At 31.1% G+C, this 26,836-nt stretch overlaps 2 protein-coding genes across 6 annotated transcripts in view; both read left to right on the forward strand.

The window, feature by feature from the left end:
• Positions 1–8,546, forward strand: part of LOC123680457 — a 79,157-nt gene extending 70,611 nt beyond the window's left edge. For all 3 annotated transcript variants that reach the window (XM_045618365.1, XM_045618366.1, XM_045618367.1), the window contains 5 exons: positions 4,369–4,908; positions 5,254–6,032; positions 6,114–6,285; positions 6,996–7,223; positions 8,175–8,546. In XM_045618365.1, coding sequence (XP_045474321.1) covers positions 4,369–4,908; positions 5,254–6,032; positions 6,114–6,285; positions 6,996–7,223; positions 8,175–8,378 — 1,923 coding nt within the window. In that variant the 3' untranslated portion in view covers positions 8,379–8,546. The remainder of the gene's footprint in view (positions 1–4,368; positions 4,909–5,253; positions 6,033–6,113; positions 6,286–6,995; positions 7,224–8,174) is intronic.
• Positions 8,547–9,377: 831 nt separating this feature from the next.
• On the forward strand, positions 9,378–25,905 carry LOC123680459 (calmodulin-lysine N-methyltransferase-like). 3 transcript variants are annotated; one of them, XM_045618370.1, is made up of 6 exons: positions 9,381–9,523; positions 23,923–23,995; positions 24,151–24,457; positions 24,516–24,642; positions 25,276–25,440; positions 25,535–25,905. In XM_045618370.1, coding segments are annotated over exons 1-6 (870 nt in total). In that variant the 5' UTR covers positions 9,381–9,521; the 3' UTR covers positions 25,731–25,905. The 3 variants fall into 3 exon arrangements, with proteins under 3 accessions (XP_045474325.1, XP_045474327.1, XP_045474326.1); XM_045618369.1 differs by lacking the exons at positions 23,923–23,995; positions 24,151–24,457; positions 24,516–24,642; positions 25,276–25,440; positions 25,535–25,905 and adding exons at positions 9,745–9,919; positions 15,863–17,174 and having other exon boundaries at positions 9,378–9,523; XM_045618371.1 differs by lacking the exons at positions 23,923–23,995; positions 24,151–24,457; positions 24,516–24,642; positions 25,276–25,440; positions 25,535–25,905 and adding an exon at positions 15,863–17,174 and having other exon boundaries at positions 9,378–9,523.
• Positions 25,906–26,836: the final 931 nt, after the last annotated feature.

Consider the following 26,836-nt stretch of genomic DNA (forward strand, 5'->3'; position numbering starts at 1 on the left):
GAAACTAACAAGGGTAGTATTTATTTTTGGCCACCTTCTTTTGTTTTCGACTTATAAGCGAAAATTGGAAAAATGGCGATATCGAAAAACATTTATATCTCCGCTAATACTGATGATAGAGCTCTGAAATTAAAACATTATACAGGCACTTTTTTACGTAGAATCCAGTGGCGTGCTCGTATTTTCAAAAGGGTTTTTAATTACGGAGCTATGACCCAAAGTTATGTTTTTTCAAATGGGAACACTAGATTTTTGTGCCATTTTCTGAAAGCTTAATTTTTCCTGATTTCAAAGATGTATAACATCGTATGATTCGTATCAAAATAAATAACAGAAAATGGTCAAAAACCTTTTTTTACTTAAGAGTCTCAATATTTCTATGGTTTCAACTGTTGATGAGCCTTTCTATAACAAGAGCAGTGTCCTCCCGTCAATCTGATTATTTCTATGCTTTTCACTCATTTCTACAAAATTCGAATCTATATTTATTTTATACAAATAGTTTCGAAAAGATAAACGAACTTGGAAAAAGTTTTCTAGGTAGCTTGAACACAGTTTCAAATATTCATCTATTGAAATATCGAGAAGAGTTGTCGACTGTGCATTGTGCAATTGTTGTCATTATTAGGTTAAATATTATTTCTTGTTTGCCCCTCCGTAATTAAATTGTTGAGTTCAATCATATATGCATTGTTTCATATGCTGTTTAAAATGGATTGGTACTTGTGCGTATTGATTCTGGAGACCTATGTAAATAATCTCCTGATACATGCATCTTAATACAACTCTTTCGATTGAAAAATTCGATCTTGTGGTTTCTCCGTTATCTCCAAATCAATTTTTAGATAAAAAATTTATAAAACATATCTAGATTCGAATTTTGTAGAAATAAGTGAAAAGCATAGAAATAATCAGATTGACGGAAGGACACTGCTCTTGTTATAGAAAGCTCAATTTTTCTGTGTACATCAACAATTGAAACCATAGAAATATTGAGACTCTTAGATGAAAAGAGGTTTTTGGTCATTTTCTATTATTTATATTGATCCGAATCATACGATGTTATATATTTTTGAAATCAGGAAAAATCAAGCTTCCAGAAAATGACACAAAAATCTAATGTTCCCATTTGAAAAAACATAACTTTGGGTCATAGCTTCGTGATTAAAAACTCTTTGGAATTACGAGCAGGCCACTGGATTCTACGTAAAAAAGTGCCTGTATAATGTTTTAATTTCAGAGCTCTATCATCAGTATTAGCGGAGATATTAATGTTTTTCGATATCGCCATTTTTCCAATTTTCGCTTTTAAGTCGAAAACAAAAGAAGGTGGCCAAAAATAAATACTACCCTTGTTAGTTTCCCAGAAAAAGAGATCGAGAAGTGGGTATCAGATTTTGTCTATCTCCTCTGGTTCAAAAGTTGTAGTGCTAAAACATCGAAATTTGCCCACCCTGTACTATAACTGCCCCTCAAGTAGGATGTTTTTCGATCTGTAGGTAGGTTGATCTTCAGGAATATATATCAAGTATGGAACGCCTCAATTATCTTGGAAACAGATCATCGGTTTTTATAGGTTTTGGTATGCAAGGATATTAAGGTGGTAGTTACATTACTGTCAGATCTTCTCTTTTTCCGGAATAATAATGAACCTTGTTTTTTCGAATGGATCACCCTGTATATTTTTTGCCTTTCGAAATCCATATGAAATGACCAATAATGACATCATTTCAGAGTTATACAGCTACATTTATATTGTCTTGAAGTTGAAATATAACAGATGGCCGTTCTACAATAACAACTTTGATGTTTCAATAGATTAGTCTAGTTGGTGTTTATTGAAATTTACAATGAATCGTATATCTGAAATAGAACGAATTGAGATTTTGAGCATCTGCTTTAGTCACTTTTACTGCGTGTTATCCAAAATTTCTAATTTTCCTACTACTCAAATGTGGATATACCTTTAACATGAAACAAACATTTGAATAATATTCAAATTAAACGAATTCATTCATTCAGATTATGTAAATGTAGCTCTAACTCCCAAATTATGGCATTTAGGTATAGAAAACATCACATGAAAAATATTCAGTATTTTCCAAGGATTTCGAAAGGCAAAAACTATACAGAGTGATCTATTTGAAATAACAAAGTTCATTATTATTCTGGAAAATGGAAAGATCTGACAACAATGTAAATATCGTCTAATAATAATATGGGCTATATCACAAGATCCTTAGTCGCCAAAATCTATAAAAATTGTGCAATCGGGTTCCGAGATGAATGACTTTTAAGTATTTAAATCTCACTCTGTATGTATTCACCAGTTCTCTGAATCGATCTATCAACTCTGGATCTATTAATTCAATTGATCTATTAGCTTTGTAAATCTATCAAGTAGATCAGCTGGCTTGTTCTGCTTTTTCCATTAGCAAAGTTTTTCTATACGTGCACTCAAACCCTAATTTACAATCAAATTGAAACTAAAATCAAAGTGTTGATCACAATTTTGGGAGACCCAACTTTGGGTCCCCCCAAATTGTCTTTGCAACTTTCATTTGGAAATTTATTCAAAAAAAAAGGGAAAAAGGGAAAATTCATATTTTCAGTAACAATGGATATGCGAGTTACTCTTATTTTTGATGTGGAGGATATTGTAGATATTACCTTTGTCTAAATTTTTTGAATGATCTTTTTGGACGATATTCCGGTTTAGCCAGCATAAAAATCTCTGAATACCAGAGCTCTGAGATTGATTTCGTATATAGAGATATTAAGCGGATATGGACATTCCACCAAGTCTCATTTTATCCAACACAATTATTTCTAATTCTGGAGTTAATCATTTCCAAGGTTAATAATACTTTCATTTTATTGATATACCTCGTACAGGATAAAAATTTCTGCGATATTGTTCAGTACTTATCAGTGTAGCATAAAATTCATGATAAATAATTATTGTTCGTGTCTTTTGATCTTAATTTCATGAATTTATTGGTCCGCACATTAGAACCATTCATGGTGTGAGTTGAAAAAATCTTTTGTTGCTCTAAATAGTTTTTTCTGCGAAATAAGAATACACAAAAGCATTTATGTTGATAGCTTTAAAAATAGATCCATTATTTCGTGGTATCGTTGTTGGAGTCATTATTCAATTTACTGGCAGCTCACTGAAACCGAATTTAAGTAAGACAGTGCGTATTATGACCAATTAGAACAACCAATAAAAATTATACTCAGTTCTTGAGCGATATTCGTCCCTAAAAATTCAAAGTCATGAATCAATGCAAAACCTTATTAGTTAAAAAATAAATTATAAAAAATTATCTGCGTAAATGAATGTCTTCAAGAACCCACCAATAATATTTTAATGTTGTATTTTTTCATTTAAACCATTTCATTGAAATTTGTTCACATCGGCCATTTTAGATCTTTTGTGTCATCTTTTTATAAAGAATCTCTCTTAATTCAGTGAATTATTTTATCCTATTTTGTAATTATTATTGTGTAAGACTATTTACATGAAAATAGATTTTTTTTACAGCATGAAGCATGTCTCATTTACCCATGATACTTTTAATTATAAACTAATTGTAGATTGCTAAAGGGCATATACTAACAATTTTAAATTAAAATTTCAGCCAGGAGCTTTATTTATTATGCTGTTTAATCAATAAGGCTTTGTCATAATTTTGTCATAAGTTCTAGAAATAATTACCTAATGGAAGCAATGAATTGATGAAAAGCTTCTTGAGAATTTGTTAGTATTCTAATAATTTTCTGGCTTCAAGCTTCTGAACAAAAATTTGTAGTTTTTCAACTTATTATTCACATAAATTGCGAACATTAACTTGATATAAAAAAATAGTAAGTAGTAATAAGCATTTCAAAGCTTTAAATAATTTGCAAAAGAAAAATCACATAATTACAAATTTTGCATTGTTATACATCTACAGTGAAGAATACTATTCAATTGACTTATTTAAGGTGTTAAAAAATTTTAACATACAAATGCTTTAAAAGCTTCATCAGTAATTAGTATATGCGCAATTCCATCTACAAAGCATCATTGAGGTACAATGGACAAACAATTAGTAAGTACATATGAGTTCACTTGCATTTATCTATTCTTATTTTGCAGAAATTATTGGCTTTCTTGACGAATTAGATGATTTGAGTGCTTGCATATTTGAACTTAATTCAATTAATGAATTCAAATGATACAGTGTAGTAAAATAACACCTTTTTTTAATATTTTAGTACTAGAAAATAAAACAAATTGTAGCTAATACATGATTTCATAATTATTTATGTTTCATTTAAAATAAACCTCTTCTTATTTTCTAATTGACAATTTTCCTCTAGGGCCCATCATCTGAGATATCTTCTCTATCATCTTTCACTTCTGAATCTGCCTCATCTACACCTATGGACGATATAGAAAAAACATTTGCAGGAACTGTTAACATCAGGCAACTCATTGATACATTTGAAACGAAGGCGAATATAAAACCAGAGGACACTACTTTAACAACAAATGATAAAAATGATATTCCAAACGAAAACTCAAAAAACGTTGATCTCAATAAAGTCCACAACGAAAAGATTCAAGTACCTGAGAAAATAAATGACGAAAATGAAAGTAATAAAGTCATAAGTAAGGAAATGGACGATAGTTTCGATCCAAATGAGACAGGTTCAACCAGCATTTGGGAAAGAAGTTCGTCTGACAGAAAAATGTCTACGGATGATCCTACTGTGGACAAATTCAGAACTTATGTCAGAAATGTTTCAGTGTACGCGAAAATCAGGCCTCAGTCGAAGAAAAGTACTTTGTTTGATTGTTGCCTAATTGTTGAATGGAATGCTGATGTGAGAAGAATTAAGTTCAAATATCCTTATAATGTGAGTATAAAGAGTAAATGAACATCATTAATTTCTTTCCATGAATCTAGTCTCGACAAATTATGTACTTCGGCACTAAAAATCCCATTTTTTATACAAAATTTAAGACAACACTCTTTTTTTTGTATTATAAAATGAAATGAAAACAAACAAAATGGGATATTAGAAACAAACTTATTGACTGATAACAGTTGATCAAACTTGTGTTGGAACATATTTGCAAATTATCAATTACTGGTACGTTTTTGATAAATAGCTTTCAAAATATTCTCTTGGGAAATAATTTTATAGAATGACCTAGAACTTATTTTGTGACCATAGTGTTAATATTTTGTTTAATTCCAGGTTGAAGTTCCTCATAAGATAGAAGACCTTTGCTTTCCAGACGCAGCCTGTGGTCCTCTAGATAAAACGTTAAATGCTCAGTGCTATTCCTTAGTGATAACGAATGATAAAGGAGAAAGAACTTTTGGCTATTGCCGCAGAGTGGTACCTGAAGGAAGCAATAAATGTCTTCCTATAGCATATTGTATTTTAAGTAGACATAAGTCCCCAAGATTCTACAGAAAAATTTTGATTGAATTAGAATCTCGACATGGAATCTCAGAGAAACATAGAAATGACCTACTTGAAGCTTTTTATTTCAAGAAATTCCCACAGCCAGGTGAGGAAATTAGGATAAAGTTAGTTGATAGTACATCAAATACAGGATGTGGAAGAAATAAGGAAAATTATGCAAACATAATAGAGGAAGATGAAAGTTGTATCACTGATAATGTTGATATCAGAGACAACCGAAAGAGTAAAGAAGTAGAAGATAGTGTAAATAGAAATTCTCTAGAAGATTCAATTGAAAGCAGTTTTGTGATAGTTAATGATAACGGAGATTATGAATCATTAACCAAACGTAAGAAAGAAATGTCAAACAGCAGTATTGTAAATGAATACATTCATTACTATGACGAATTTGATGAAAATGAAATAGTATTGAATGTCCATGAGGACCCAATTTATGAGAACTCAGACCTGAAAGATTTGCATGAGCTTCCAAATGAAATCTTACAGAAAATATTTGCATCACTCTTACTAGAAAGAAAAGTAATACTCATCAGTTGCCTCTTGAGGTGAATAAATCTTCTTGCTTATTGGGATATTTATTTTCAAAATTCATTCTTTCATTTTTATGGTATTCAAATTTTTTGCAGTAAATTATCATCATGTGTTGAAGCTTTACAAACTATCATTTATCCATTCACCTGGCCCCATTCATTCATACCAGTGCTGCCACAATCTTTATGGGAATTTGTCGAGGCCCCAACACCAATCATTTGTGGTATACTTTCAGTTGAAGTCCTGAATAAGCATGATATTGAACATGTAAGTTTTCTTAATTTTAGTTCATCAATTGAATTTGCTACATTGTTTCAGTTAAAAAAATTAAACGTCATTGAGGTAAAATCCTAGTATTCACAATCAATAAAAAATAAATATCTTGGAGCTTTATGTAATAATAAATAACATACAATCACTTAAGAAAGTACTAGGAATCGATTATTCAACATACCTTTTTAACGGAATTATCAAAGTTCTTTTTGTTTTAAAATTGGCATAAGTGCCACCTATACATATACAGAGGAACGCCATCAGTCATTTAGTTTGTTTACATTGATCCATTTATAAATTAATCTCAAATATTTCTTGGATTCATGTAATGGATAAAGATATGCGACTTAGAATTTTGAATAATCATAATTCTTAAAAAAAAAAAAAAAGATTTGTGCAACACTATAATCGAATTTTTGGTCAAAAACTAAACAAATTTTTGGTTATTAGAATAAATGAAAGAGAATTCACATTGAATTGTGAGATCAAATTTTCAAAATGAGTATAAATGAGTTATTTGTGTTTAAATAATGAATTGCTGGTACGTTTTTGATATTGTAGTTAAAATAATCAATAACTATTATTCAAATGTGATTTTTGTTTTATACTCCCAGATACTACAATGCATATAACCATTTTGTTCTCTATTACATACTAATTTTTTAGAAATGATTAAGAATTCATTGAGAATATCTTTTTTCAAGGGCATTGTGGTAGATTTGGACGAAAAATGTATATGGAAAGAAGAGGGCGATGAAGACAAAGCCCTTAGTACATCAATGCTCAAAGCATGGCGAAAAAGTCTTGCTCTAGCCAAAACAGTGCCAGTCGACGAAGATAAACATTCTTTTCGCCTAACAGATGCTTACATACATATGTTTGCTGTGGTATTAAAGAATTACAAAGACTATATTGTTAATGGCAATTTTCAGGTACAGTTTTTATTGATTTTTTCGAATTATACTTTTGTATTGTCCAATATATCCCATTAGTCAATTATTGAAAAAGAAAATTAGAAAAACACTGAATCTGAGAGAAAAGCTTTTGCATGCTCATTCAGTATTAATTTTGTATCTAAATTTTGTGAATTATTTATTGATCAAAATTAAAAGGTGAACCATCAATAAGGTAGTATTGATATAGGTGTAGAGTGTTATAATAGAAAAACCGTTTTTCCAAAAAACATTTTGTTAGCAGAGAATTTGCTGATGAGATGTTATTGGTTAATTATTAATTTTTTTGATCATTACCTATACTTTTCTGAGATATTATGAGGATAGCCTTTTTGAATGTCCATCGCAGCATTTTAGGTTCACATCCTCAAGTCTTGAGCTAGATTTCTGCACGCTATCAAAGTCTTTGGTGCTTTACCATAAGTGATATCAATGTGTTCATTCCATATAAGCCAATTGTCTTGATTTATTCCTAGATATTTAACTTCAGGCCTTATTTCTATGGTGGCTCTGTTGATCTAATATCTAATAAAACATGCAGTGCAGAGCATTGACTCCAACATTAGAGAGAGAAAGATTGAGCCTCATGTCACATGACCACAAGGGAAAAGATAGAGATGTTTGAATTTCAATCAATGATAAAGGATGCCAAATCAGGTGATCTAAATCAATGATTGATTGGTACAATACGTTCAATCTGTTAAAACAAAACTTTGTTGTTGATTGGAAAATACCAACATTGTATCAGTGGCGTTTTGCCACTAGATCATGCACAAAAATTGGTACTAGCACAATTTTCAACAATAAAACCTCAACAATGTAATACATTTAAAATCCCTAAGTTTACAAAAATACTCCTACTTTTATTTTGAACTATTTGAATTGAGCAACTGACTTTAGCATATTCTAATATATTATTTTTATATTTAGAAAGAGGCATTCATAAGATCATACAAGAGTAAAGGTGTGAGGAGATTTCTGAAGTGGTTTACGGACACAAGCATGTTTCTCACATTTGTGGACAATGTGATAACAAAGTCGCAGGATTTTGAACAGTTTGATAAAAAAATCGCCTCTTTTACTTCTGAGACTTCTGGATTGAATCTGGATAAACTATTAGACTGGAAATTTTGACTTATTACTTTTGATATTAGCATTAGTTCAATGAATGAAAGATATTTTTTTACTTCAATAGTTTGATTTTAACAGTACCTTTGATAATCAAAGGTTTTCTTTTAAATAAGCAGCTTTAAAGTGCAGATATATTGTTATATTTGTTATTAAATGTATTTTTGAATGAAACATATTTTATTGATTGTACAAAACATTCCTTTGCAACACTTTTCTATTTTTCCCCAACAAATTTTCAGCAATGACCTATCTGACAACAACTAACAATGCAGCCTAGATAATTTTTTTTTATGTCCGATTTAAAAGGTTTGAAAATAATAAACGTGCTATAGATAAAGAGTAACAACACAAATATTGTTTTTTAACATTTTTGTCTGCTAATCACAGGAACTGCTGGAAGAATTTTGTTTCAATCTTCCCAAGTTAATTAAAAATCATCATTTCAATTCAGTGAGAAAAAATTAATTAATACACCTCACTGTTTAATATTTTATTAAGGAATCTCTCAACTTGTATAAAAAATCATGTAATAATGAATTATATTGCAATGGCCAGGATGTGGTTGAAAAAATAGTATTCGGTATAATTGTAGCAAAAAGTATTCTCATTTTCACAAATGCTTTCGAGTAAATATTTTTTTAGCGTTAAAAATATTATGAATCGTGCGCTAGACTAATTGAAATTGAAGAAAGTGTTCTCTGCAGGTTTAGAGAAATTCTGTGGATATAACCCCACTACGGTTATAAGCGACGCCACTGGTTTATACCTCTACCGAAATTGACATAACTTTTCTGCCGTTTGAGCCTTGTTGCTACATTCACAGCGTAACTATCTTAAAAATAACTGTTACTATTAAGCTATTGTTGTCAAGGATATAAAAAAATTATGAGTAATTTTGAAAACACTAAATATCAAATACTGTTATTGTATAGTTTTCTGTTATCATTATATTTACATTTAGTAGGTAAAACAACTTTCGGTTACGTTGTCATAAAAGATGAAAATAGTTACAATGCATCAAAACGTCATGTTGCAGAAATAAAATTGATTTTATGTTTGTGATATTAATATAAGAAATTCAAAAGAAATAAGCATTTAAAGTATTTAAAAAAATTCAGACAAGTGAAGTAAATTCTTTTTTAAAATATGTAAGTATAACTTATTTCAATCAAAAAGACATTTTCAAGAATCAATATGAATAGGCTAACGATCATAAGCATACCAATGTATTTTATTTTTACTCTCCTATCGAATCCACTGTTATATATTATCCACTCGTTCAAATTCGATCAGTGTACTCGTGAACTCTGTAGGTTAAAAGCATGAAGGAATGAAACCGCGCATTATTAAACTCAATATTGCCTTTCAGGCATAATTTGAAAAACATTGTATACTGATGTTATACATCTATGGACCAAAGAAAAGATGTATACGAATACCAGTCAAAATGTTCCATTGATATAAATGAATTAATTAAGTTTTCTGGAAATGAAAAGAAAAAAGTGGCTCGAAGACGGTGGGCAATTCTTGCAAAGGCATTGAAGGTACCAATTGATGTTAAAAGACTTGTAAACCTTTCATTTGTTCTGTATGTTGCTTTCAATGTGTTTGCTTATTTTTTCTTTTTAGGCATGATGATTATTGTTTTATGTCTTGATTATCTCATACTCATCATTTATCTATACAATTCTTTCTAGGTGTTCATATATGTCTTTCACTAGTTGATAGTTACCTATATCTGCTTCAATTTAAATCGAAGGATTCCCAAATGTTTCTAAATTGAATTATTTGAAAATGTTCAACTGAAGTTTCCCATGAACTTGACAGATTTTTAATTCATGCAAAATGTATTGCTCACAAAATTCTCAGTGTGATTATGACAGCAATATCGGAAATGAAAAAATTTAGTTATGAATTGTACTTTCTATTTGGGCAAATTTAAAATTGTAAAATCCTTAAACCATTACTCATTCGACTATCCATTCTTATATCTACCATTTTTCAGTTATTAGTGGCTTTCCTTCTGGGAGTAAAAAATGGAAATTGAACGTACCAATCTCAATAAAATTGAAATTTTCATTGAACAAAGCATGCTATGTGTGTAGAAAATACTTGAATTCTGAATTTATGAAACTCTCCATCAAAATCACTTTTCACGGTTATTGTATTGATTTTAGTTTTTGCATTATAGGCAAAACAGCAGTTATTAATATAAAAGTAATAAATTTTTCAGAAGAGAAGAATATTACTAGGTTGCTTTTGGATATTATTTAGTTTTCAAAGAATTTGTATCAGTTTTTGAACATAATTATCATGGGTATTGAATAAATTCAGGCTTAGTATAAAAGAAATAACAGCAGAGCATATTATTGTCATCAGGTCGCTGCATGCAGTTGAACAGAATTTAAAATAATTCATCTGATTTAATGAAAATCTAAATTATCAAAGTGCAACTATCCAATGAATAGAATGAGCAAATTATTATTTTATTTCAATGATATTATTTCCTTTCGAACATATTCTTAACTATTTCTGTTATTAAAGAGGAATACTTTGACATGCTGTTGAAATAAGTTCTGTCGAAATTTTATTTTTTCATATTGTATTATTCATCTGTAACTGAACATTATGTATTATTTATTATTGAAGTTTTCTTCCATAATCTTAGAGAAGTTTAAATATTTATTTTTTGTTGAGTTAACTCTTGAAGGAATAAAAACTCAAAAACCCAAGATCTCGCAGATAAAGAAATAAAACACCAAACTACAATTATAATCTTTATGAATGAAATAAAATCCTGATTGTATTTATAATTCATTCATTCATTCTACGAAAATAATTTATGGGAGCTTCAGTTGTGCATTTCCCCATTGTTACTAAAATTGTGTCACATCTTCATAACTCACCGGCATTATATATTGTGAGCCATAATTTTCGCTTTCTATTTTCGAAAACCAATTCAAGGTGTTTCTGTTCATTGAGGTAATTTACTGGCATCTTTTGCGCCAAGTCTATTTGCCAGATTAGTGGTTCTAAATTTAAAATCCGATTTCGTTTATTAATTATCCATTGTTAGAAATAAACACATCAAGTTCGTTTGTACTGTAACATTAATCAAGTACAGGTGGACTTCTTCCTGACATTTATTTTGGCAGCTAGGTTTTATCAGATGTAGTGAATTCTGTTCTCGAAATGAGGACAGAAAGTTACAAAATTCTACATCTGCTGGAAGTTGAATGTTACTATAAAAAAAACGGAAATTAATTATTTTATGCTTTTAGCTATCAACGATTTTATTTTTATCATACTTATAACATGGTATATTTGTTTTATTTTGAATACTTTCAGCTACATTTAAATCATTCTTGTTCAATTTACGTCTTATTGTTTTACATTTGGAAAATATTTATATAGTTTGTCCCCAAACAAAATAATTCAGAAATAAGAAAAATGTGCCAATAAAATGAAACATAATATGTTATGTGCTCATGTTGCTCATAATCATTTGCCTGTTGATGTAATTTAATCGTTTTTACAGAATTATAAATTTGGGAATCTTTTGAAACTTTAGATTTTATGAATTGGATCCGTTATGAATCTAGTGTGTAAAATTAATATTTGAGAATTCGAGAACAATAGGTAAAAAAGGGTGTTGTTTCACACAAAATACATTATTTCCTCAATATACATGTATATTCCTCTTGAACACTTCAAATCTTTACTTGAACTTCTGGAATCCATAATACTTCTATCTCGATGGGTGCTGACCTTAATTTTCTGTATTTCAAAATGAGAATATATTTTACAAAAATCGATATCTGCAAACTGAATATTCTGAGCTAGGAAGTGTCAATAACCTTTATCTACCGAACTTTTCTTGTTGTATTTTCCAAATTCACCATTTGAAAATGACCTATTATTGTGATTTGTGGTATCAAAAAATACTTTATATAATGGTGAAGGTTTTTACTGCAGGATTGTTCAACAAAGTTAGATAATTTCGTACTTTCTAGGCGTGGTCTATTCGTTTTTGCACCTTAAGTTCCGCCTACAACTGCGGTAGGCATCTTCAGAGGTTTCTTGGTCATATTTTATAACTCGCACTGGATAATGAATTTTTCCGAACTATCTATTGGCGTTTTGATGCGGCATTTATACATTTTTCATTAGGTGAATTGGGAATAGGTAGTTCAGCTTCTCCACTTACAATTGGTTTCTATCAGGTTCGATTTATTGCTGGTAACCGTACGCTAGGAACAATAGGTGCTTCTTCTCTCCATTTTGATGTTCCTGGAATGCTTGTATGTATATTTCGGTATCTTCCAAATTCATCCTTTAGATTTTAGTGAATTTATGTCCACGAAAATCTAGATTTCATCTTCGCTGAAGCATGTTCGGCCATAACAGCCTGAAAAGCTGTTACAGTGTTTGAATGCTCTTTTTTGTAGTCCCTATGTCAACTTTTCCAAAGTTGTGAGGTATCCTTGAAAACACCAGCTTTGGAGAGCGTCTCTTATGATAAATATTCATAAAATAATCACTCGAATTTTAATGTCGAATTTCAGGAATTCATCATTTAGAAGGAATAACCGACAACAGTGACATCATAGTTAATCATATCTAGTAATCATATTTAATTTTTCATGGTATTCCCTTATGATTTCTGTTAAATCCAAGATTTTTTTGTTATTATCCATGACTCTCTCTCTGTCGCTCCAGACTTTACATACATACTCACACTTTCTATACCAGGGTTTTATTAGTAACTACATTTTATTTATTCATTGAGAAAGGCTTGTTTGGTCAGTGTAATTATTTTTTTTCAATTGGTGTGTTTTTATATTAATGATAATGTTTATGCTCATCTGCTTTCTATTTACTATCATTGTTTTGTCTATGATAATTATATGAAGTTAAGGTTCCTACATATATTGGCTAGATTTTGTCAATGTATTCTTTTTGCATTCCTAAATCAGAAGTCAAAAAGCGCTCATTTTTTTTTATTAACAAATACTATTCCGATTCAATGTTAATTGTCCAAAGCTCAATAAATCATCTCTTGCATATTATGAATTCCGTTGGATCGGTTAAATAATTCTAGCTGTTTTGGGCAGATCATGACTTGTGTTTACGAAAATAATATTTCAAGTAATTTTATACTCGCAGGATTGAGTTTGTTATTCGTCTGTCATATAGCGGATCAAATCGCACACCACTTTAAAAATGAGGTTAAGTATATTCCTTCTACAAGATCACGGTACATACTCTCGCGGCATGTGGGTCGAGACTTCGTTTTCATTAGGTTTGTTTATTTGTCTTGTCTTTTGTGAATTTCTGACAGAGAGTAATTAACTACATAGAAATGCCTTTTTCATCTTTTGAAGCCGAAATATTGAGCTTGTTTTTATTTACCTCGAAAGATTGCCATAGCAACCGCATAACAAAAGTTTAGTTTCGACATCTTCGGATATTTCCCAACATCTACACACTAAATGAGAATAGAGTAAAGGTATGACCATATGATCAGATATATACTCTGATTTTTGCCAATAACTCTAAAGACAAGATATAAAAGTTATTGCCTTTACTCCTCGCTTGTCATTCACAATCTTACACTGACACGTAGATAAGTGTAATTTATCATGTGAACAAAGGTATAGGTTAAATTATACTTACACACAATGATATGATAACATTATCTTGAATTGCTGCTGTCGTAAATGTATAATATAACAAAAGTAAGAGAAATTTTCCCTTTTTTTTTTGTTGCAATATCAGACTATGTACATTTTGATGGTCTAGGATCAGGTTGCAATAAGGCATGATTAAGATATCTAAAATACTGGAGACTCACTCACTCATGAAAACCCTTAAGACTTTTGAAGGGACCAGCCTTCTTGGATTTTAATGGTGTTGGTCCCTTTTCACTCGATTTCCGCATCTTTCCTTATGGCGTCTTTCTGTCAATGTAGTATTTTGAAGTTAAATCAAGAAAAATAACAAGATCAACGACTTTTATTGTTATTTATACAAATAAAAGTTTAGGTTGAACCTATAAATTCAGAAAATAAAGAGAAATATAAAACGTTCACATGTTGATACCTAACTGAACGCCAGCATCTTCAGCTCCTGTTGAAAGGCAATTTTCCAGAGCTGCTCTTACAGTTACAACCCGCAATAGATTAGGCGACAAATCTATAAGATTTTCACAGACCAAAGAAGGAAGACAGAATACGTTTGTGAACGCTTTAGAGTAATCTGAGCTCACTCGGAGTTAGAATAAGTTTATGAACGCATCCTAGCTAGGCTGATTTTTAAATGCTTTCAGAATCATGAGCAAACAACAGAGATGGCAATATTTGTCTATGTTTATTATTGGTCTGGGATTCACTAAAATGTTATCCCAGAATTACAAGGTTTTTCACAAAAATCAAGTCGATATCTGTAGGACACCGATAATTGTCTTCTTTAACATTTTTGGCCGCAATGACATCTAAAAGTTTAGCACCATCATCAATTGAATTAAAACGATTTCAAGCGAATAACCACTAAGGACTGAGGTTATTATTGGTCTTGTTGTTGAATTTATTCTGACATCATCCTTCTGTATAAACGCTCAGTTTCGATAAAACATAGCTTGCCATCAACAAAGAATTGTGTAGGCTTCATCTTATTGAGATATAATAAATAAAATGGCTGATACTTGGTAATGAATGAATTAAAGAAAAAGAAGTACAATTTCCAAGTGTGCAATAATATCAAACGATATTAATTATTATCTATCTGATTTATTATATTTCACGCTGAACGTCGCTTAGGCTGAAAAACAGAGGATTTTCCTAGTTGGCGTGGAAATCTACTTTTTCGGGGTACCCGTGGAGGAGGTAGTTGGTTTTTTGTCCGCTGGGTGGCGCATCGCAGTAATCATACTGCTTTGCGTCTGCCAATAAGGTGCCTGCTATTTCGTTTGTTTGTCATCTTGGGTGGAGTTATGCGGTACTGATGTTCCATAACAAGTGTGAAACCGGTATATCGCTACTCTCCCTCGATGACATGCATTCTCCTTGGGCTACTTTCGATTATGATTCCTACGTAATTGCGTGGAAAACTTCCTTTTAACAATGGTTATGTTGATGGAATTTTTGCTGATACATTAACCAGATAGATAATTAATATAGTATGATATTATTACACACTTGGAAATGGTACTTTTTTTTCTTTAATTAATTCATATTATTGAGTCTGGAGTTCATCAAGTCTTATTTCGATCGAATTTAACCTTACTTCTTTAATGACCAGAAGACTATCGAGTCTGGTTACCTTTGGTCAATGGTCATCTGCGGTCCAAATCAGTGATGTCGAAGGGCTAGTTCATGATAGTTAATGACCAAAAGCCCTTGAAAGCAGTTGGTTATCACCAACGATAACCGGGTTATTCGCTTGAAATCGATTCTAGCCTAAAACTGAAACTGCACAACTTTGTCCAGAGCCCAACCGGAAGTGAGCCATCCAGTCCCACCGACGAATACTCCGTACGGCGAATTTCTTCCTTCATGCTTCTGCAAACGCAACAACTTCCCTCCGGTTCCGTCTCGCCTACAGACGCACGCCTACTAGATCAATTCAATAAGCGCACATGGTACAGCTACTCGATGCTGGTTGGAGAACGTAGCTTCTCGGTGCACGTGGGCCACAGGAATCGCACCTTCTCCGCCGAGGATCTGATGGGTTTCAACAACACCGGAAACATCTGCATATGGCCGTCGGAGGAGACCCTCAGCTATTACGTATGTAACAATCTGGACATGTTCAACGATAAAAAGGTGCTCGAACTAGGTGGCGGCATGTCATGTCTTGCTGGACTCTATGTCGCCACCTACGGTCGACCGAGATCTGTCACTTTGACGGACGGAAACAAAATTTCTATGGAAAATGTTCAAGTGACGTTGGAATGCAACAAGTTCGATTGTCCCGTTGATAGCAGGGTTTTGAAGTGGAACGATGTTTCCTTCGCCGAATTCCACGACGTTATACTGTGCGCTGATTGTCTGTTTTTCGACGACGCTAGGAACGACTTGATTGACTGCTTGTGGAGAACTTTGCCACCGAATGGGTTAGCTTTGGTTATGGCCCCGGAGAGGGGTAACACCTTGGACAATTTCATTGACCAGTCTCGAAAAATCGGTTTTCAATGTAGGAAAATCGTGAACTACAATGATGTAGTTTGGTCCAAACGTTTAGCTTTATTAGATAATGTTGAATTCGATGATAATATTCATTATCCTATTTTGATAGAAGTGACCAAGAGTTAAGTGCCTTTAGTATTTTGGAAAATGCAACATAAACCCCAGAGAAATCGTAGGAATTACCTATTTACAGGATTTACTGAGTGTTTAAGGATGTGTGTCGAAATTTCTAGGAAATAAGTGTAATTTGTTCTATTTACTAGCTCCTTTTGGAAATTATGACTCTCATTAGATACCTCAAAAATCTTGAATCATGAATTTTAGCGTATTTTTCATGAGAAATATTATTCATTAGTAAGAATTTTTGTAAGTATTCCATCCAGAGCCGTAAATTACAAGTGATCCAGAATATGTTAGAAAGTAAGTCGTTTTCAAGTAATTTGCAATTGAATGTTGACGTTGAGAGTTGTGGATTGCTACAATGCTCAGAAAAAATGTTTTGAGTCATTTTTAGTCCTAAATACAAGTCACAATATCAATCAAATGGATTCAATCTCGTCCAAAAAATTCAAATTTTATTATTTTACAGAAAATGATAATAATTATTAACAATTTATAAAAGTTTAATGAGTCTTCTTGATGAAGGATATTTAATATAAATCAAATAATTTGACAACTTTGTGTCTAATCCTTATTCCTTATTAACAATATCAAATTGAAATTCTGTTCATTTCTTTGAATCGAATTGAAGCATACTGGGAAAACTTTCAAACTTATTTCGCTGAAGTAATTTTGAAAGCTTTAGAAAAGATGTCAACATTCAATTGTTAACATTTCTTATAAATGAAAACACCCCCATAGGGGTGTTTTCATTTATAAGAAATGTTACTTCAAACCTATTGAAGAAGATTTCATCAAACTATTCGAGGTTTCGGAAATGATTTTATAGAACAAACTATACTTATCTTTGAACTATACGTCCTAGAAATTCTTTTCGCCTACTCACACATTGAAATTATCTCATTTTATTATCTGCTAGAATTTCATCTTAAGTTTTGACATATTATATCTTATTCAGCTCAAAAATGACCCTAAACGTAGAAGCACTGGAGTGTAGCTCAAACTGTACACTATTTTTCCTTTCATTTAAAAGCTCATTATTAATTATTTTTTTAAATTTAACCAAGTCGAATGTTTGACGTTGATTCTCGGGTACTTATTTTGCATTTTTCTTTATATATATAATTAAATATCATTATATTCCTTATATCTAGTCTGATTGTACCTTATCTGTGATAATAAATAATACCAATTCCCTCAAATTAACAAAACTAAAAACTTACTTTTTCTTCTAAAAAGTAAGCTGCTAGTTAACATGTCAGATGTAAATAGTTATTTTTGTCGATATAAATTTTTATTTTTAGTTCACTGGTTATTCATTTCCGAGTATCTAAACATTGTGTTGTGAGTTGTATGAGTCTATTTTTCTGAAGAAGTTGATATTAAATTAATGAACGTTGTAAATGTTTTCATATTGATGGTTGAAGTATAACTTGAATAATAACGAAATTTTGATTGAGTTCCGAAACTCTATCACATCAGTTTTATTAGAAAATCAATATTGAACAGATTATTATTAGCATTCAGTGTAGATCGCAATCCCAGCAGTATTTGACCCCAAAAATCGATTCCAAAGCTCTTATTTAATTGTTTTACTGCAAAAACATGCTGATTGTTTCAATTTTATCCGTGTTTTGTTAAAATTTCATTTGCAGGGTTTTTTTATAGCCTAAAAATGTAATACACGAAGCAGCCGTACATTATTCATCGTATTTTGCAGGATACACATTCCTGGCAAAAAAAAATTGGACCTTTGCATTTGTAACAGACTTTCAACAGATTCAGCACCTTTTTGAAACCGGGAAATAGGGGAAAATACACTCGATACTAATACTGGTCTGAAGTTTAAAGAACAGGCAAAGGTGTGTTATTAAAAAAAAATTTTTTTCTTAATATTCAGAAAAATTGAACTTTTCTTCAGTTTCTTTTGTCATTTTTTGAATTTTTTAAATAAGCGCATTTTTATTGTTGATATTCACTTCCAATTCAAAACACTCAACAATAAGAAATTAAAAAAAAAAACTGAGAAATTTAAATGTCTGGAATTGTTCGTCCAGGAGTGTAGATGTATGGACTATTGATGTCTGGTTTATTCTCATTCATTATAAGATTGTGGAATTGTAAAAATTCTAATGTTTATTATGTACCTATATCTTTATCAATACAATGTATTTTTGCATGACAATATTTCAGACTGAAACACTACATTACACTTTTAAAAGGAATTAGCACATTTCTATCTTAAGAATGAAACAGATTATTATTAGATATGAAGTTGCATTTAATTATGTTAAATTCTATCTCATAGTTATTCTCAATGTTCAACTTGTTCACTCAATTATGTGTTTGTATATTAAGAAACGTATTGGATCTAAGAAACTTGTTAGATACATCAAAACATCATTGAGGAGGGTTTCAACTATGCCATACTTTATGAGAGTTCAAATTAGTTAGAATATAAATGAAGGGTTTTCCAATATGAAATTTCATTTTGATATTTCGAGAGAAATCAATAGATGTTTATTTCTTTGTAAATAGGAAGGTATGCCATTACCGATGGAAAACGATATCAACCAAATTGCAGCCACGGCTTCGGTTGCAACACTATATCCTTTTCATGAAATTTTTCATATCATATCGCATATTTAATTTTCGAATCGATAGACCCTTATGTTTCATATGTCCCCCAGAAAAAAAGTCTAAATGTGTTAAATCATAAGATCTCAGTGGCCAATTGTGATCACCTCTTCGAGAAATAAAACGACCAGGATATTCTTCTTACCAAATTGTGATTGCTTCGTTGCTTGTGTGGCACGTAGCGCCGTCTTGTTGAAAATAAACGTCGTCCACATCAATATAAAAAACATGAATCATAACTTAATTCACAAGATCGAGGAGAAATCGACAAACAACACTACGAGCTACAACAGCAATATTCTCAGTTGTTCTCTAGTGACGCACAAAGTTTCGATTCTTCACATCACTAATTTGTCGCAACAGCTCAAATTTTTCCTCAGTTTCACTACTGCTGGCCGAGAAGGTACTTCACAATGACCCAAAAGTGCTTTAGTTTTGCTAACAGTCACCATTTTTGTAGCGAATTTTAACAATTTCAAGGTGTTGTCGAAGCGCGTATCGTTCCATTTTTAGTAATGGCTTTAATATCAAAAGTGACAGCTGCCTCTGTAGCGGCCTATTCAAAATGAAACCTCTTATTGAAAAACTCTGTACAATGTTTCATCGTATTTAAGAATTTTCTTCGTGTATATTATGATATTTTTAGAAGAGGCATAATTCAATGTTATGTATACAAAATTTTATTGTAATGTTTTCTCCTATTTATCGTCCATTCTACAGGGTGTCTATATTTAGAATATGTGTTAAATGTTTATTTGTTGCAAATCAATTGTATGTATAATTCCCCTTTTTATAGGGATACAGCTTTTATAGGCAAAAATATCATTCAAAAGCTAGATGTTTATCGTAATTTCAAGTCATATTGTTCAATTTTCAACAATATAAAAAAATGTTTGTTGTATGATCAGCTGAATATTCTTATATATTTTGAATGTTCATCTGAAGATGTTATAATCACATTTAATAGCATTGGCGTTATTCGTTCTCCAAAATGTATCAATATGTATATGAAATCGAACTCGGTACTTAAAAACTGTAGTAATACAGGTACTACTTTAAGTTTCTGATGAACAACTCAGTTGTCAAAATGAAAAATCCATGAACAAGAATATGGTTACTGCAATTTTCAAGATCTATATCTATAATAATAAGCTCAAAATCGTAGGACAACAAACAAATATAAATTGTTATATTTATATTATCGAGTCTTTTACGAGTCCTAGAAATTATGGCCAGAAATTATGGAACACCTTGTATAAATTGTTTATTTTGGCGCCAAGAATTCGATGAATGATTTATCTACTCGTCCTTTCTCACCTCATGATACTCAATAAAAATATTGGCAAACGTTACCAGGAGTACGGACCTCTGATCTGGCCAGACGAGAATGAAAATATTTATAAACGTCATAGTAATAAATTCGGGCAAAATGGTCTGGCTGACGAACGGATATCTGCTTTTGTACGTCTGGTGTAAAAAATGATAGGTTGTTCCGTGCCAATTTTGACATTTGCGCAAGAAAAACATCAAATCCAATTGAATACACTTCGAGAATCTATTTCTGACGTACGAATGCATCATTATTGAGGAAGTTCGTTCTAACGACCATCTACGGACTGCTGAATCACAAATTCAAACGAGTTCTCATTCAAATTCAAAATAGTGCAATTCCTTTTTCCTACAACTGCTATGAAAAGTAGCGCATTCTTCATAGCTTACTCAATTTCAAAACTATGTATTGCTCATACTGTGGGAAATATTATTTCTCACGGCACTTTGCCCACACCTCGCTTGGTAGACCAATGAAATTGGGTTTTTGAGTCGTTTCTATGGAAACGCCATAAATTAACACATACTGTCAACGAAGGCCATTTTGATTTGAATCAAGTCCATTACTTGAATTATTGAAATTTGTGCAGTTGTAGGAAAAGTATAGTGTGCAACATGTGAAGAAAGTCCTTTTCTCACTCGCGAGAAAAATTGGACTTTTCCCACTTGTTGGGCAATATACTATTCTCATTGTTAATTTCTTTGTGAACCATTAGGTCGGCATCATAGAGTAATCAAAATAGATAAAGGGAGTATACACAATTTTTACATGTCCCCCCAATATGATTAGATTACGTTATTGGATTGTGATATATTTCCAAATCCACAATTTTTCTATATCGTTATGAATGTATATTATATTGAATGAAATATACTGATTTGAGTGATTCCCGATTAAATATGCAAATTTGAATATTTGGAATCCGATATTTTTCCTAATTGTCGAATTTATAATGAGCAGAATATTTATTATTTTCTGTATCTACCTGTTGAAATTCAAGGTTTGGCTATTTTGCTCCCCTAGTGTCATCGGTCGTTTCACGTCGTTTGGCGCGCTTGAATTTTGTTTTCTGAATTTCTGATATATTTAATTATTTATTTCAATATACTTTGAGTTAATATGACACTTTAATTCACTATGGGACATAAGAAGTGCGTTCTTTGTGGAGAAACTCGCGAATTGAGTGAAATATCGTATCACTGATATGTTCACATATCCGCGCGCTTCATGTCAAATTTGACAGTTCATGTTGGGGACAAAATTTGCTTACTGAAAATGACACATGCTTCCTCTATCTATGTTTATTACTCTGGGGTCGGCATTAAGAAGTCTAAAATGCTAAACGGAAAAGAGCATCTTTCGTTATCGAATCATAAATATGAAAGTTGATATTTTCGGTGAGATATAATGAAAAATTTATTTACGTTTCTTTACACTGTTTAGAATATTGCTGGATTACAGTTCAATATAAATTTTATGGTTGATTCATTTTATGGCTGTCGAAGCCAATTATATAAAATTATTGTTTATGCAAAAAGAGCTCATAGCACTGCTACGTTGAATTGTCTAATTGCCACGTTGGTCCACCTTACAGTTATCACTTTTTGTATGAATTGCTTTCAATCCATTTTCTACTTCCATGCAAAGACCATGGGTCTAAATGTAGTAAAAAAAAAGTTAATTCAACTATTGCTCTAAAGAAGCAAATTTTACTTTTGATGAATATAATTTTATAGTAAATTCTTAATCAATTTGAAATAGATTTGATTTAGAATAATGTACAATATAATCTTATAGAAAATTGACTAAATATCTAGTCGATTTAAACGTTTATCTCAATAATGATCTAAAAAAACTGTTGAAGAATGACATATGCGTTTCATTAGTGTTATAAAGAAACCGTTTTTCGCTCTATTTTTGCATGAAAGAAGAAAAATTTATTGGATATTGAAGCATTTATTTTTTGACACAGGAACTCAAACTTCACTGTCATTTAGTTGGTGCTTGAAAAACCTCATCAATCAGAGCAAAAGATTAGCATCTTATTGATTTGGACTCTAAAACAGATAGCCAAAACCTTTATTTGGCTTTGGTAAACAAGTCCGTTTAGTTCGATTTTCGTTTACCATTTCAGTATAATGCATTAGCGTAAAGACTCTGTAAGAAGGCCTACACAGCCACAACCTAGCTCTATCTGAACATCTTAACTCATTTAAGACATTGACGCAATATTATTATATGTTTAGAGCACCGGATAAACTTCAATCAACTTAAGAGAATAGGAAAATTAAATCTTAGAGCAATTGCTGTTGTTCATTTTTAATAATTTTTAAGTATCTTCTTTTATTATAAACCAGAAAGCTTCGTTTTTTTATTAGTTTTCATTTTGAAATTTCACATAAACCTTAGAAAATATGGGTATGTTCTAGTCTGATGAAGAAGTCTACTTTAATGCTATGGGTCAATTCGGAGTCTATTTTTTATAACATTTTTATAGACTGAAATCTTCAACTTTCTTTATAATCATTTCTAAGTCTATCTTGAAAAATATTCGAACATTTGAAAGAGCGAGAACTAACTTTCATTATTATCTATCTCAGTTTCAAATGTTTCAATAAATATTCGATCTTATCTATTTACTTTATTAAACATCAAATTCTCAAAAATGTGAAAATAACATTCAAAAGATTAAGAGCTATCAAAAGTCTCGTTCAAAAACACATTTTGAATTTTTCTACTACTTTTGTAGTCGAATACTCAAAAATAGTATTTCTCTCGTGAAATATGAATTGAATTTTTGAATATCATTTCTTTGTTCACTTAAATCTAAATGGTGCTTATATTTGTTCAGCACACTTATATCAATACTGGAGAAAATAGTATTATTAATGTTAGTTGTTTGTTATTATATCTAGTCACTTATAGATATCGACCAATGTTCCCTTATCTTAGTGATCTATCAGTATTTTGTGTGTCAAATCGTTACTCTATTCTAACACATATGTACATGTACCTAATAAAATCGTTTCAATGTACCTACTTATATTCATTTCATTGTAATTGGATTGTTGACGTATTAAAAAATTTTAATTGTATTATATTATCATTGTTTGAATTTGATTTACCACCTTGTCTCAAATTAATTTAGACCTAATACCGAATACAGTGGATTCACAGGAGAATAATCCTTTAAGTGATAAGTTCTTTGCGAAATACATCTAAAAAAGACTAATTGATATAGACTGAATACTATATACAAAAATTTCAATATTAGGGCAGACTACTGGATTTCTCAAGAGAGGAAGTACTGTGACTTTTGCAAATGCTGGATTGCCAATAATAGACCGGTGAGTGATATATTCAGATTGCATTATTTTGAATAATTGTTATTCAAATACTAAAAAAATAGAGTTACGATTTATTTCTCATATGATTGACAATTTTTTATTTCTACAAGTTATTACATACAAAAATTGTTTAAATTATATTGAACTCATTGTAGAGCGTTGAATTTCATGAAAAAGGAAAAAGGCATCAGGAAAATGTTAAGAAAAGACTCAAGAATATTACCAAAAATAGCTACAAGGCTCAAAAAGAATTGGAAAAAGAAGATGTTGCCATAAAACAAATGGAAAGGGCTGCTTTGGATTCATATCAGAGAGATATTGAAAATAATGCTGACATAACTTCTGCAGCTCTAAATAAAAAGCTGAAAGATGAAAATCTGCAAATAAAAGGCACTGCAAAAATCTGGCATCAGCTGAAATCAAAAGAGGGGGATTTTTATTACTGGAATACAGTAACAAATGGTATGAAAACAGCAATAGAAAACTGATACATAACCTACATTCGAAATTATTATTTCAGAAACATCATGGGAACCTCCTGCCGAGGGCTTTTTAAGTTCTGAAGAACAAAGAGAAGAATCTTTCTTGAAAGCGAAGAAAGAATTAGAGGAAGCTGAAAAGGAAAGTAAAAAGATAGGTTTGCTTAGGTAAGTATTTGAATTACTAATAAGGTCAAAATTACTCCATCTACCATTCCAAATCCGAATTGTTCATATTTCCAAGTGTTGTGATAATACAATAGTCAGATAGCCTCTCTGTTACATGTACTATGTACTTCGCTATGTCGAAACTCAAGTGTTTATGTGCTTCAAATTTTAATAATATTATTGATTTTTTAAGCCTGAGAACCCTATACATACATCTTATAGGCCAAAATAAATTTGATCTTTTTTGTTTTTGTTCTTAATTATGTTACTTAATCTTAAAAGTTTCTGAATTAATTATAAATTTTCCTTCACCATCTTTGTTTCCAGATTCCTATATACAAAAATTTGTTTTCCACACAATTTTTATTTGTGTTTTTCGACAATGATAACACTTTTGAAAACTGGAGGTTAATTAGTTTCTTAATATGACAAGTTTGTTTAAAATTGTTGAAAATGTCGTGGACAAGAGTGTGGTGAAAATTAAACTTGAAATATTTCATATGCCTGAACTATTATTTTCGAATGTAAATTTTCTGTTAACAATAGATTGAACTAAATAGCCTTTTCCATGAGCACAAACTCTTCAACATATATTAAGTTTAAAATTATTCTCTAGATTGGTCAAATTTTCAGATCGCAGCAAATAAAACAAGAAGAGGAAGAAGAGAGGGCTCGCATAGCAAGGGAAAAATTGAAGGAAAGAAGAGTTGCTGATGATTTTCCTATTGAGAAACCAGCACCCATTATTGAGCCCGGAAATCCTAGCCCTTATGGAAGATGGGAAACAATAAAAGAGACGTATGTAAAAATTTTAATTTTACTTTCTCTTGAAATATTTTTTTCAAAATTTATTTGTTTATGTGTTTTTAAATATATGCATCTTTTTTTTCAGTCCATTGGTAGATTATCAATTGCCAGAGCAAGAGTACTATGAACCTCCCATTGTTTATGAACAAGAACCAATAGTTAAAGAGTTCAAGGAGAAAAAGGTGGAAAGTTTAGAGAATGTAGTTGGTGAAACAACTTTCAAAAAAAGAAAAATTAATTTCGGAAATAAGAAGAATGCCAGACAAAGATTGGAAGATTAATTTTATAATTGTGTAAATATATTCTATTAAAATACTTTTATGTACATATATTACAAGTACTGTAAGTACCTAAACATAAGTTTGCAGCAAGCAATTAGTTTATAGGTGAATAAAGTTGGACAAAGAATTAGTAGAGCAAAAATATATCAATGTCTCAGTATGAAAAAATTGTACATCTCCAATAAAAATGTTCATGCAATTTTCTTTAGTACTGATTACATCCTTCTTTTCAACTTTTTCCTGTAAAAAATGTTATGATTCTGTAGCATCTTAATCATTTACCAGCAAATTTGCAGATCATGTGACTTCAAATAGGGAATTAAGATTTTGTTACAAATCACTTGGAAGCACTTTTAATTGACTAAAAATGATCATAAAATTGAATAGTTAGTGAAAAAGATGTATGCCATTGGCAGGATTCATAAAATCCTTAGGATATATATAACGAGCATTCATTAAAATTCGTGGTCAAGAGTGCTGTAGAGAAATAAATTAGAGTTGATTTTCTGTGATTGCAAGTAGCGCTTAGCTTGTACCATATATAGTTTCCAGATTCGAAGTATGTAAATAAATGTTAGTGATATGATACAATCTAAGCACTACTTGCAATCACCGAAAATCAACTCTTAATTTCTCCACAGCACTCTTGACCACGAATTTCAATGAACTCTCGTTAGAAGGAACGGAAAGTTAACATTTGTACTTGACTCCGAATACAAGAGAAATGGAAGTTTAGTGTCGCCCAATCAGCATCAAGCTATCCGATTGTTTGTGCGAGCCATAGGTGTGAAGAATCCTGATTTGATTGTTGAAAGTTTATCAGGAATCCTTTTTTCATAACTTCACACTAGCAATACTGAGAAAAACATTGACTCTTTTGAAACACGTAAGAATTTTTATGAATAAATCACATTGTTAACTATTTTTGAGCATCAATTGATCATTTTGAAATTAATCAAATTATGTTAAGCTACTGCTATAGTGACACGTCAGACAAGGAGTGACGAATGTTGACTTGACATCAAAACAAATGCATCAGTTACAAGGCGATTTCCGTTCCTCTTATTAATGTTCTAAGATGAAATCTGTAATAACTAGCTTTTTGT

This window comes from Harmonia axyridis, chromosome 5 (assembly GCF_914767665.1).
Source record: "Harmonia axyridis chromosome 5, icHarAxyr1.1, whole genome shotgun sequence".
In the NCBI taxonomy this organism is placed as follows: domain Eukaryota; kingdom Metazoa; phylum Arthropoda; class Insecta; order Coleoptera; family Coccinellidae; genus Harmonia; species Harmonia axyridis.

Coding starts and splice junctions, on each gene's coding strand:
- LOC123680459 (XM_045618369.1), top strand. CDS start 9,785: ATGGACCAAAGAAAAGATGTATACGAATACCAGTCAAAATGTTCCATT. Junction 9,920..15,862: donor TTCTTGCAAAGGCATTGAAG/GTACCAATTGAT, acceptor AACTTTGTCCAG/AGCCCAACCGGAAGTGAGCC.